The sequence below is a fragment of the Elaeis guineensis genome, chromosome 1, assembly GCF_000442705.2.
Source record: "Elaeis guineensis isolate ETL-2024a chromosome 1, EG11, whole genome shotgun sequence".
NCBI classification, from domain to species: Eukaryota; Viridiplantae; Streptophyta; class Magnoliopsida; order Arecales; family Arecaceae; genus Elaeis; species Elaeis guineensis.
In genome coordinates this window covers 176,217,217-176,230,261 of record NC_025993.2, presented here as the reverse complement: position 1 = coordinate 176,230,261, position 13,045 = coordinate 176,217,217, and the positions used below count along the sequence as shown (strand labels likewise).

Here is a 13,045-nt window from a genome sequence, read left to right as displayed (position 1 = left end):
GCGTTGGCCCCATCTAGGCTGCACTCTGCCGTCTGCTGCTGCGCTAATCTAGGAGCTGCAATCAAGTTAAGACAACATGATTCATGAACACCATCCACCAACTTCACTCTCTTTTTGGAGGATAATTATGGTGGAGTCAGTCCCTTTCTTTCGATACAATAGATATCTTTATTCACAAAAATGATGTCAACATAGCAAAATTTCCGGTGATGTAAGCATTTGTTGCATGGTGGTAGATTCTTTGTAACTCAAATTATAGAAAGAAATTATAATTTGGATATATGTATATATATTGAAAGAGAGAGAAGGAGAGAGACCCACCCCTACATAATCACCCGGGTCCAAAATGAATTTTAAATGTCAATTTTTACTTTTTAGAATGTCAGACAGAATTACACACCTATTTAACTCTACCGCCTACTCTAATTGGATTAATTCCTTACAACTAGAACTGCAAATGATATGCAGACCCCTTTTTTTTTTTGGCTCAGAAGTACGTTGAGGAAACCATCGCTAATGCAGATTTTTTTTTTTTTTTTTTTTGGGGTCAGAGGTACGTTCAGGAAGCCATCGCTAAGGCCATGAGAAATGCCAGTCGGCAATTCACAGTCCTGTTTTAGAAAGGCTGCCAACGGCCACAACATGAGGAGAGAGAGAGAGAACATTAAAAATTAAATAAATAAAAAATTTTAAAAATTACGATTCTCACTTGGCCACCTTTTGAATTTAAGAAGTATTTGGAAGCATATAATCCTGATAAAATTATATATAATTTTATAATAAATAATTAGATTATATTTTTTATTTTGTTACTTTCATATGTAATACTGCATTATATTTAATGGAGCATTATCTCAAAAAGAGACAATCTGATTGTCTAGAAAGAAGTAGTTATATGATTACGTGTAATCTTATAATCCTATAATCTTGCAATACGATAACTTCAAGATTAAAATATCCTCATCAAAATAAATCAAAATAAATTATGGATAGTCCCAGTTGATGAAAATAGAAAAGAAAATATAATGGGTGATGTCACGAAAAATGGTTGGTCTCAAAATTAAGTTATCCTTCTATAAAAAATAGACAATTATCAATAAATAAAAATGAAGGTACTTTAAAAAATTAGCTTATATTTCATATAATCTAAATTGTATACCAAACACTGAAATGTAGAATTTTTTATAATTTTATAATAATATTATTGTACATACCAAATATTACAATATAAATTCTGTATAATTTTATCAGATAATCATATTTTTTTTGTAATCATATTACTATAGCAATATTATATATGTAATACATCAAATACGACTTTAGGGAAGTCTAGAAACAGAGAACATTGGATTGGTAACTCTGACTCCCTCTCTTTATTTCTTTCTTCCTTATTATTTTTTTTTTCCGGTCGTGTGAACCGCACGTCTTTTGTCTTTTGCTTGGAATTCTCAAGACCCTTCTTATTTGGCCAACTCAACAGGCTGAACCGGTCCTACTTGTCACTGTCGGCACACCATGATTTGGGTCAAGTTCCCCCACACACTGCTTCCATTATCTGACCCAAGTAAGTGTGGAAAGAAGAAAAAAAAAAATAGAAATTTCAAGGCAACAGACTTGGTCTAAACACGCAAGGAAGTATCTACCCACCTCCAGCAAAGTCGGTCTTTGTCCGTTTCTCTCCTGGAATGGATCGGTTTTCTTCTACATTAGGGCCTTCATAAATATATCGGTTCCACTTGTTTGACATCATCTACATTCGTTTTTTTTTCTGTTTACATCATCTACTTCACATCCACTTGCTAAGGACCAGAGTGGAATGCAAACCAATCATTTTTTCTTATCCTCTTTCTTCACCACCACCCTATTTATTTTCCACCTTTGAATGGTCAGCAGTCTAAACATTTGGTTTATAAATATGCCCGCTACTCCTATAAGCACCACATAAAATCACAAGAAAGTCTGCAGCCTTGTTAACTCGAGAAGAATTGGCTAAAGAGATCCACTAACAAGTTTCTGTTGAATACTACACTTCAACTCAAGAAAACCACAGCCTCTTTCTCTTTCTCCCTCTTTGTCCTCCATGACAGAGCCATCATCTGTGATCCAAATTGCAAATAACCATCATTCAGAACCGAAAGAATTGGATGGGTCGACCACATCAAAGGGCACTACCGCCAGCCAAAGCTCGAGAAGCCAGACGCCACCGGTGATGGACAAGACCCTGTCGAGTGTTGCGAACCTTGCGCAGCTCCTCCCGACCGGCACCGTCCTCGCCTTCCAAGCTCTCTCCCCTTCCTTCTCCAACCATGGCATCTGCTACACTTCCAACAGGTGCATCACCTTGGTGTTACTTATCCTTTGCACCATCTCTTGTATCTTCTTCTCCTTCACTGATAGTTTCAAAGGGACCAACGGGAAGTTATACTATGGCATGGCCACGCCCAAAGGCTTCATTGTTTTCAACTACCAGCCTTCTGATGGGAAGGTGTTCACGAATTTGTGGAGGTTTCGAATACGGTGGTTGGACTACGTCCACGCCATGTTCTCGGTGGTGGTGTTCTTGACTCTAGCCTTCAGTGATACCAATATACAGCACTGCTTCTTTCCAAATTCCGGGGCAAACACAAAGCAAATCCTCCAGAATTTGCCGCTGGGTGCCGGGTTCTTGTCGAGCATGGTGTTCTTGATCTTTCCAACTACTCGGAAGGGGATTGGATATTCGGACATGACGCCTTATCGACAATAAGCTGTTTTGGGTTATCATGTTCGGATGCCTTTTCAAATAGATGTTGTGAAACTTAGAGGATTTTTTTACATGGGATTATTTGGGCAGCTTTGATTGGGACAAAAATGATGTTTTAGTGTATTTATTGAGAAAGTTTAATGTTAAGTGACTCCAACTAAAGGGTTTCACAAAGGCGTTCTGCTTCCTCGGTTCTGAATCTCATAACTTGAATCTATTTGTTTGAAATTCTATTTGTTTGAAATTTGTGAAAAAGCGCAACTTCTTATATAGCAATAGATTTTGGAAAAAAATATCTTTTTCCAAAAAATGGGAGTTTTTGAATGAGAAATGATGCTAGCTAGGTAGGATAAGCTCCAATATTGTTGGCTGCGGTTGCCAAGAGGAGGAACTATGTAGGATGACATGTAAGACATGATTGGCTTATTTAGTTGTCTATCAAGCTATGCTAATTGCGCCATATCTAGATTCAAAACATGAAAATGAAGCACATGACCCACTTGCCTTTAGGTCTAAAGCATCGAAGCAACATCTTATTTGAAAATTTAAATTATGTTTCATTCATCATGGTTCTCCTCAGGTATTTTTTTTTTTTTTTTCCTTTGTGCAAAGAGTTAGTGAAATTTAGTTTCAAAAGAATCAAGATATAGCTATGTGTCTACATAAATGATACCCACGAGGATATGAAAAAATTGGTTGATATTATAAGCATAAGATTGATTGTGATGATAGTCATTGATTTAAATTATTAGTCACCCACAGTTAGATAGTCCAAAGGAATTAGAGTATCGATCCCAGTTGATATATTAATATTATACTGCTTGACATCGCATGATCCATGTCTCAAGTATGAGTGCCCAGATAATAAGAGAGCCTATATATTTTCTTTTAGAAGGATTAATATTTTTTTCAACAAGTATATGTTCTTTAATGTTTATATATCCAATAATTAGTTTTTGAAAGGTAGCATATGATGTGATTTTTTTTTCTTACTTAGCAAGACTGGTTAGTCATATATAACCAGGAAAAAAAAAAAGACAGGCTTGAGCTCAAGTTAATTTAAAAAGAAAAAAGCATTTTCCACTACTTGTTACCTTCTATGGGAGCCTGAATTTGGGACTCAAGTTCCCACTTAACCCCAAAACGCTGGAACTTGGCTTCTATGAAAGAGAGGGCAAAAGGTTGCCGTCTCCAAAGATAAATCCAAGAGGTAGGTACTTAACTGAAAAAATCCAAGAGGCATGTGAAGCATTTAATGCCTCTTTAATACCTATTCGGTCATGTATATTTACACGCAAGACCAATCACTTATTTCAGGACGTTAACTTTCAGTTAATATCTGATTTAAGATAAATTTTTTTTTTAATTTTAGATAAAGATGAGAGCTAATACTGTTAAAATTTTTTAACAGAATGGGTTACATGATTTGCATATGACTCTCCTTATATCTGTTGGGATACGCAGGGATTTCATGCATGTATTTCAATTTTTTTTTCTAACAGAAGAATATTAGGTTAAACTATTTAATTTATAAATACATGCATAAGATCTGATCTTAAAACTTCTACAAATGGATCGATGATATGAATTTATATGTATAAAAATCTGAATCTAAAATAACAAGTATGTGAACCAAAAACAGTATTTAGTAATAGATCTAATCTACCACTTCTAGGGTTCTGAACCCAATATCTGAGCGTAGATAGTTGAACTCCACGATTGAGAATGTAAATCTAGAAGTTATTTCTGGTTGCTCGCAGCCGTACAAACATCCGGCCTCTATGGATGGTCCACACGAAGCCCCTCGAACCGATTAGCCCTACACGGGAGTGCTAGCTCACGCAGTCGGCTTCTGATGGCAGATCTGACTTGATCTCCTTCTTCGATCATCTCGAATCTTTTCGATATCGAAAATGGATCAGAGAAGGATGCTGGATGGTAGAAAAAAAGTAGATGAAGACTCTCTTCTCTTTGGTATTTTTCTCATCCAAAAATCTAGAACTGTTCTAGGTCTTTCATCCGAGAGGAGAACGGTCTCTTCTTTTGTTCACGCTAAGGAAGAATGAAACCCACCCAAAGCTCATGTCCCAAAGAAGAATTTTCATCGCACTTTCTCTTTGGTATCTCACGGTGAAAAGCTCTTTTCATTTGGCGCACAAAAATGTGACCTTTTTATGATTGTCGCACAAATTAGATAAGACAGAATAAGGGCTAGAGTTTGTTATAATTCAAACCATTTTGAATTTTAATTTAACTTTAATTTTTTCTCATCCTTATCTAACTTAAAGAGAGACTTACCAGAGAAAATTGAGCATAAAAATCAATTAGAAAGACTTCTTTTTCTCGTACACAATGAGCACCTTCAAAAATTACCATCGTGTGGAAGGATATGGATAAGATTTTAAGTTAAAATTCAAATCAAAACCAACCAATTTCTATCCTTAATGGGCGACAAAAGAAAGGTTATTTTTTGATTTTTTCACATACAAACTAATTTTGTGTGGTGAGAAAAGATATGAGACAATTTAGATGGCGCAAGGGATAGAGTCCTATTCATTTGGGACTCTAGGGTTTAACCCATTGGATTTCTTTCAAACCCAATCCAATTAGACCCAAATAAAATATGGTGAACCTAATCTAATTAGGCTCCGATAATCTCAATTAAATTTGATCATATCAACAAATTAATCGAGCCATAGATCCGATCAAATCAGGATCATTTCTCCCTTACCGATTAGGTCATCTAATAACCTAATCAGACCTGACCTGATTGAATCCAATTCAATCAAACTTGATCCAGATTTTAATGCTCAATCAAATTAAGCTAATTAGTGATCTAATCACTAATTAATCCTCCATTAATGATAGAGTCCAAGTCTAGTGGGACTCTTCTTTAGAATCTCCGTCCAGTGGGACTCTTCAGTAGAGTCTCCATCCAGTGAGACTCTCCAGATTAGCCATGTGATCGGAGAGGAACTTCTAATATGTGAGACCCCATAGGTTCGAACCTAAGTCGGTAGCACAGAAACTGATTTCTGTACCAATTGGAGTAACCATCTAGTAATGGTATCCGACGTCCGGATAAGTCGAATGTATGCAAAACAACACTCAAGAACCTATTTGGATATTATTACCATATAATTCATCCTTTTGATCCTTGATGCTAAGATGACTTAGAGTTTAAATTGTCAACTCTTAACAGTACATCCATTATGTATCTCAACTTGATAAATCGTGACTCCTCACAGAGATTGTCCTAGCCAAGGTCTTACTAAATTGAAACATAAGGCATTCTCTTCAATCTCTTGGAGTGGTCAATTCCATCTTGACTCACGCACCGACTTCACAAATACTTGACTGTGCCCAGAAACCTTCCAATCCTAAATTAAAAATTCAGATAGTCTGGCATCAAAGCACAGTGAGTTGCTTATAAGTCACCATGGTGATCTCAGATCAGAGGGACACTTATACCCATATTCTTTCGGAGTGATTCTTGACAGCAGAGTGCTCCAGAGTTGGTCATGTTCAGTAAAATATACTCCTATATTTCACCTACATGTCATACCAGCGTCTCCATGCTCTTTGGTTAAGAGACCAACCAACCTATATGGCACACAACAACCTATACTTGATATGTCTATCATCTTAGTAATAGCATATCATTTGATCGCAAACTCATTTAAGGACTGAACGATAAATCTATTTTTATCGATTTAAAATAGTCCTAAGGACTTTCATCATAACACAGAAGTTTGATGTAGAAGATGTACAAGCTTATGATGAAAATTATCAAATATATATTTTATTAATTAATTCATATACAATTACATCAAATAGCACAATCATCAACAGGCTGACGATTGACTTTGGGACATATTTTTTAACAACTTCCACTTGTACCAAAACCAATCGGTACAGTATCGTATACCCATCTTCATTTGGTGATCTTCGAACTTCTTTACCGCAAGGGCTTTAGTTAATGGGTCGGCTCGATTATCCTTTCCATCGATCTTCTAAAGGTCGACGTCACCTCGATCCACTATCTCTCAGACAAGGTGGTAGCGACGCAGAATATACTTTGTCTACTGATGTGCCTTCGGCTCCTTTACCTGAGCTATGGCTCCAGTACTATCACAATAAAGCAGAACTGGACCATCGGTGGAGGGTGCCACTTCAAGCTCGATGATGAACTTCCTCAGCCATACAGCTTTCTTTGCAGCATCGGATGCCATGATTTACTCTGTCTCGCAAACAGAATCGGCTATGGTGTGCTGCTGAAATTTTTTCAGCAGACAGCTCCACCATTTAAGGTAAAGATATATCCCGACATGCTTTTGCTATCGTCACGATCTGACTAAAAACTGAAATCAGTATATCCCATGAGTTTCAAGTCAGATTCTCCGTAAACGAGTCACTAGTATTTAGTATTTCTCAAATACTTAAGGATGATTTTTACAACCTTCCAATAGTTTTCATCAGGATCTGATTGGTATCTGCTTACTACTCCTCGTGAGTATGCCACATCTAGTCTTGTATATGTCATGGCGTACATTATAAAATCCACTGTCGAGGTATTTAAAATTCTACTCATATGCTCTCTCTCTCTCGAGGGATTGTCGGATAATCTTTCTTCGAGAGAAAAATTTCATGACCTATTAGAAGATAGTCTTTTTTAAAATTCTCCATGCTGAACTATTTTAGCATGGTATCTATGTACATTGATTGGGAGAGTTCGAGCAGCCTCTTAGATCTATCCCTATAGATATTCATCCTTAGGATATAGACTATTTCTTCCAGATCCTTAATGAAAAATTGTGACGATAGCCACACTTTTATTCCCTATAATGCAGAGACATCATTCCCGATTAAGAGAATATCATCTACACACAAAATAAGAAATACAATTACTGAACCATTAGCCCACTTATATATACAGGATTTCTCTCCATTTTTAATGAAGCCATACGTTCTGATCACCTTATCAAAATATATATTCTAACTCCGAGATGCTTGCTTCAATCCATAAATGAATCTTTGAAGCTTGCACACCTCAAACTTGTCTGTAGATGTGAACCCTTCAGATTGCATCATATACACCTCTTCATTCAGCTCTCTATTTAGAAAAATTGTCTTCACATCCATTTGTCAGACTTCATAGTCCATATATGTCGCTATCGCAAGCATGATCCGAATGGACTTGAGCATTGCCACAGTAGAGAACATCTCGTCATAGTCAATACCATAACATTGACGATACCCTTTGACAACCAGACGGGCTTTATAGGTCTCAATCTTTTCATCTGCGCCTCTTTTTCTTTTGAAGATCCACTTACATCTTATAGGTTTTATCCCTTCAGGTGGATCAACCAATGTCCACACATTGTTGATCTTCATGGACTTCATTTTGGATTTCATGACTTCAAGCTATTTCTCAGAGTCAGACCTCTGCATTGCATCTATATAGGTGACTGGATCTTCATTGTTCTCATCGAGCTCAACAGGATCTCCATTCCAGATTAAGAAATCTAGGTATCTTTTCGGCTGACGTGGTTTCTATCAGATAGCCTTAAGGATGTTTGTATATCGTGCTCCAGATTTGATCTTATCAAATTCGATTCAGATTCAGTTACTGGTGTTGGTTCTTGTACCTGTCGAACTTTGTCAAGCTCGACTTTAGAGGCATTTATTCTTTCACTAAGGAACTTCTTTTTTAAAAAGTGTGCCTTACTACTGACAAATACTTTTTGTTCAGCAGAGAGGTAAAAATAATATTCTCTCATTTTCTTGAGGTACCCTACAAAATTACACTTATCGGATCTAGGTCCGAGCTTATCGGTTTGTAATCGTTTGACATAAGCCGCACACCCCCAGACCTTAAGGTAAGTGAGGTTCGGCCTACGCCTTGACTATATTTCGTATGATATTTTACTAACTGATTTACTCGAAATATTATTGAGCATAAAACAGACTGTCTCAAGTGTATATCCCCAAAAAAAGATCGACAGACTTACAAACCCCATCATGGACCGAACCATATCCAACAAGGTTCGATTCCTTCTTTCTGAGATACCATTATGCTGTGATGTCTCTGGAAGAGTCCATTATGAGAGAATCCCATTCTCTCCAAGATATGTCAGAAATTTATTAAAAAGGTATCACCTCCTCGATCAGACTGAAGAGTCTTAATACTTTTTCTAGTTTGTTTCTCTACTTCATTACGAAATCATTTGACATTTCAAATGATTCGGACTTGTGTTTCATCAAGTAGATATATCCATATCTAAATAGGTCATCTGTGAACGTAATGAAATAGTTATACCCTCCTCTGGCACTAATATTCATAGATCCACAAACATTACTATGTATTAGATCTAGAACTTCACTAGCTCGTTCACCTTTTCTAGTAAAAAATGATTTAGTCATCTTTCCAAGAAGACAAGACTCACAGGTTGGTAATGATTCACAATCATTGATATTGAGGATACCCTCTTGTGCTAACCTGTTTATCTTGCTTTTATTAATATGACAGAGCCTGCAATGCCAAAAATAGGCGTCTGTGATATTATCTAATTTTGAACGTTTATTTGGAGTATACATTACACTCATAGGCTGTGACAATATATAGATGTCATTTCTTAATTATCCTCGTATTATTATAACATTATTTATAATAATATCACAATAATTATTCTTTATCGATAAATTATAACTATTTTTGGTCAAAAGACCAATAGAGATTATATTCATTAAGAAAGATGGACAATAGTGACAATCACTTAAAATAACACTATTAGACTTGAAAACAAACTTGACAACTCTTAAAGCTCGGATTGAAACTTGACTTCCATCTCTCACATTTAGAAATCTCTCATCATTCTCAAATTTTCTACTAACTTGAAGTCCTTGCAATGAATTGCATATGTGAACTAGACTTTCGGTATCCAATACCCAGATAGTAGTATCACATATAGAGAAATTACAAAGTGCTATCATATAAGCACCTTGATCAGCAACTAATTGCTCATTTCTCTTTAGCCTATTTGGATCATAGTCTGCTTGACTCGATTCAACCTTAAACATTTTAGCTAGGTTGGGCTCAAGATCAATATTCAACTTCCGATACTGGCTATCGAAGTTGGGTCCAATAAGCTCATCACTGTCAAATAGTGAGTAGAGTGACAAATTACTAGTTATTTCTGAATAGAAAGAAAAACACAGATCTAATTAGTATATAAATTAATCATACTTAAAGATATGGACTTTAGTCTAAAGATTCTTCCACTATTTTATACGAATTGGTAGCCTCTACCTCTAATTCGAAGAATTACTTTAATTCTTTAGCGGATACTAGAATCCACACAGATTGCATACAGGTCCGAGTATGGCTCGGCCAACCCATATGCATCTATGGGTAGATTCTCAATCAATTATTTTTTTAAATAATTTTTAGTAATTAATTTTATCTCAGATTTTATTTTAATAGGCGATGGGCCTCCACTGAATATCCTGATTAGATCCAACCATTGACATGAACCTACTCAGTGATTCTAACTAATGAATAATTAGGCTTGAGTATGGCTCGACCAACCCAATCATTCATCAGATAGTACAATAGAGACATCATATGATGAATAATAATTCCATCATTTAGAGAAACACCAGATGGATGGCACCTGCAATGTCAATCAGAAATAATGGATCCATTATCAATCATTTTAATGGAAAGCTATGATCTAGTTATCACCATAACTAACTTATTTTATGGACCTAATAATTTAGAAGATTTGGTTAACATAATTTATCAGAATTAAATGCATAGACCAACTAATCTCAATCCTCCCACTGACTTTACCAAGTCAGATCAGAGTGGACTAGAAACAGGCCGGTCCAACTGACAAGTCATCAATCCTCCCACTGACTTCATCAAGTCATGTCAAGGATAAAGACAAGTCAAACTAGGGGTACCTAAATCAGTCGAACTGATTTTCTTATAAGCATGGGTCAACCCTAATCATTAAGCGATCTGATCAAAACTTGATTCACCATGTTGGTCAGATAAGTGAGATCGATGGGAGAGATATGCCATTAACTCGTCATAGGCTCAATCTATGCGAGTAGCTTCAATTAATGACCACCGATCAAGACTGTCAAACTTACCTTAGACACCAACTGGTTAATCGATTTCAATTGGATCTACTTATAGATTTGGGTTCGATCGCTGAGCTTAAGATCAAAGTCCATTTGGGTCTAATCAAAGATATGGACTCGATCAACTGCAACTATTATATTGGCTCTAGAGAAATCTTGATTTAATCTAATTTTTCTTCTTAGTCTGTTTGATCTTTGATTCTAACCTTAGGTCTAACCCAATTAGGAGGACCTAATCAAGCTAACCATAAACTCATCACCCATATTTTATGCGAATGACATTAGATTTTTAATTCATAATTCTAGATCTAATAGGTTCAACTTAATTCTTAATTAAGTTTGAGGCTGTGGATAGGGATTCGATATTTAAAAATAATTTTAAATTTTATAAAATATTTTTATAATTAATTTTATGCACAATCATTTAGATCTGAAATTTGAATCGGCTCACCTCTGGATTAAGCTTACTCATCACAATAGGTCGACTAAGTTTCAAGACTTAGTTGACTCATTGATAATAAATTATTAATCATAATTTTTAGTCTGTAACAATGAGTCAGCTCAACAGAAATTGAGCTGAGGAAACAGGGTCCTAAGTCGACTCAAATAATACTGAGTCAACTCCACAGGCGAACTACAATAATTATATTAATTTTAGATCAAAATAATTCTATATAAATAATAATAAAATTAATCATAAATTATTTTAAAACTATTCTAAATATGTTCATGATTCTAGATTTTATTTGTAAAGATTAAATGCAGCTACTTTTCATACAATGTATTATATACACAATTTTAGGATTTTGAGAAAAGTAAAATTTTCTTTTCGCATTCATCTTCATGGGATATAGTCACAATGGCACCCTTATACATCATAAGAGGATCCAATTGAATAAAAAAAAGAGAGATCTAATCTCTATTATCTCCTATGACCGACAGCCTGGTGACAAAATCTGATCCGATTATTTTGCTACTCAGATCATCTAATCTAAATAATTTAGATCTAATGTAAATCATTTCAGATCTGAATATTGTATTTTGATGATACCAAAATTAGATAATAATCATCATAAATAAATTTCACATACTTCAAATTAAAATCAGATTTTATAAAGATCAGTACAAACTAGGACAACCTTTGCATTGTAAGGGGTAAACCTTACAGCCGCATAACCTTATATCAGTTTGTGCGATTAGATCTATAACTAATTTTAGATTTAAATATCATATATTAGATCTAATCTAAATTAAATTATAGATCTAAATACATATAATATCATATCATATCGAAATATGGCTCTAATACCACTGTTGGGATGCGCAGGGATTTCATACATGCATTTCAAAAAAAAATTTTTAGCGAAAGAATATTAGATTAGACTATTTAATCTATAAATATATGCATAAGATCTGATCTTAAAATTTTTACAAATGGATTGATGACATAAATTTATATACATAAAAATTTAAATCTAAAATGACATGCATGTGAACCAAAAATAGTATTTAGTAATAGATCTAATCTACCATTTCTAAGATTCCGAACCCAATATTTGAGCATGGATAGTCGAACTCCACGATCAAAAATATATATCTAGAAGTTCTCTCTAATCTCTCACAGCTTCACAAGCATCCGACCTCTATGGATGGTCCACACGAAGTCCCTCGAACCGATCAACCCTCCACGGGAGTGCTAGCTCGCGCAGTCGGCTTCTGATGACAGATCTGATTTGATCTCCTTCTTTCATCACCTCGAACCTTTTTGATATTAAAGATGGATCAGAGGAGGATGCTAAATGGTGGAGAAAAATCAGATGAAGGCTCTCTTCTCTTTGGTATTTCTCTCATTCAAAAATCTAGAACAGTTCTAGGTCTTTCATTCGAGAGGAGAACGGTCTCCTCCTTTGTTCATGCCAAGAAAGAATGAAACCCACCCAAAGCTCACATTCTAAAGAAGGATTTTCATCTCACTTTCTCTCTCGTATCTCACGATGAAAAGCTCTTTTTATTTGGCACATAAAAATATGACCTTTTTAGGATTGTCGCACAAACCAGATAAGACAGGATAAGGGTTGGAGTTTATTGCAATTCAAACCATTTTGAATCTCAATTTAATTCTAACTTTTTCTCACCCTTATCTAACTTAAAAAG

The 13,045-nt window shown here is 35.3% G+C and overlaps 1 protein-coding gene across 1 annotated transcript; it reads left to right on the top strand.

Moving 5' to 3' along the window:
• The first annotated feature begins 1,923 nt into the window (after positions 1 to 1,923).
• LOC105039777 (protein DMP3) lies at positions 1,924 to 2,971 on the top strand. The gene has a single exon (XM_010916043.3). The coding sequence runs from the start codon at positions 2,081 to 2,083 to the stop codon at positions 2,744 to 2,746; it is 666 nt and encodes a 221-aa protein (XP_010914345.1). The 5' UTR covers positions 1,924 to 2,080; the 3' UTR covers positions 2,747 to 2,971.
• The last annotated feature ends 10,074 nt before the right edge of the window (positions 2,972 to 13,045 follow it).

What these genes read in the sequence shown, in the direction of transcription:
- LOC105039777 (XM_010916043.3), top strand. Translation starts at nt 2,081, where the DNA reads ATGACAGAGCCATCATCTGTGATCCAAATTGCAAATAACCATCATTCA.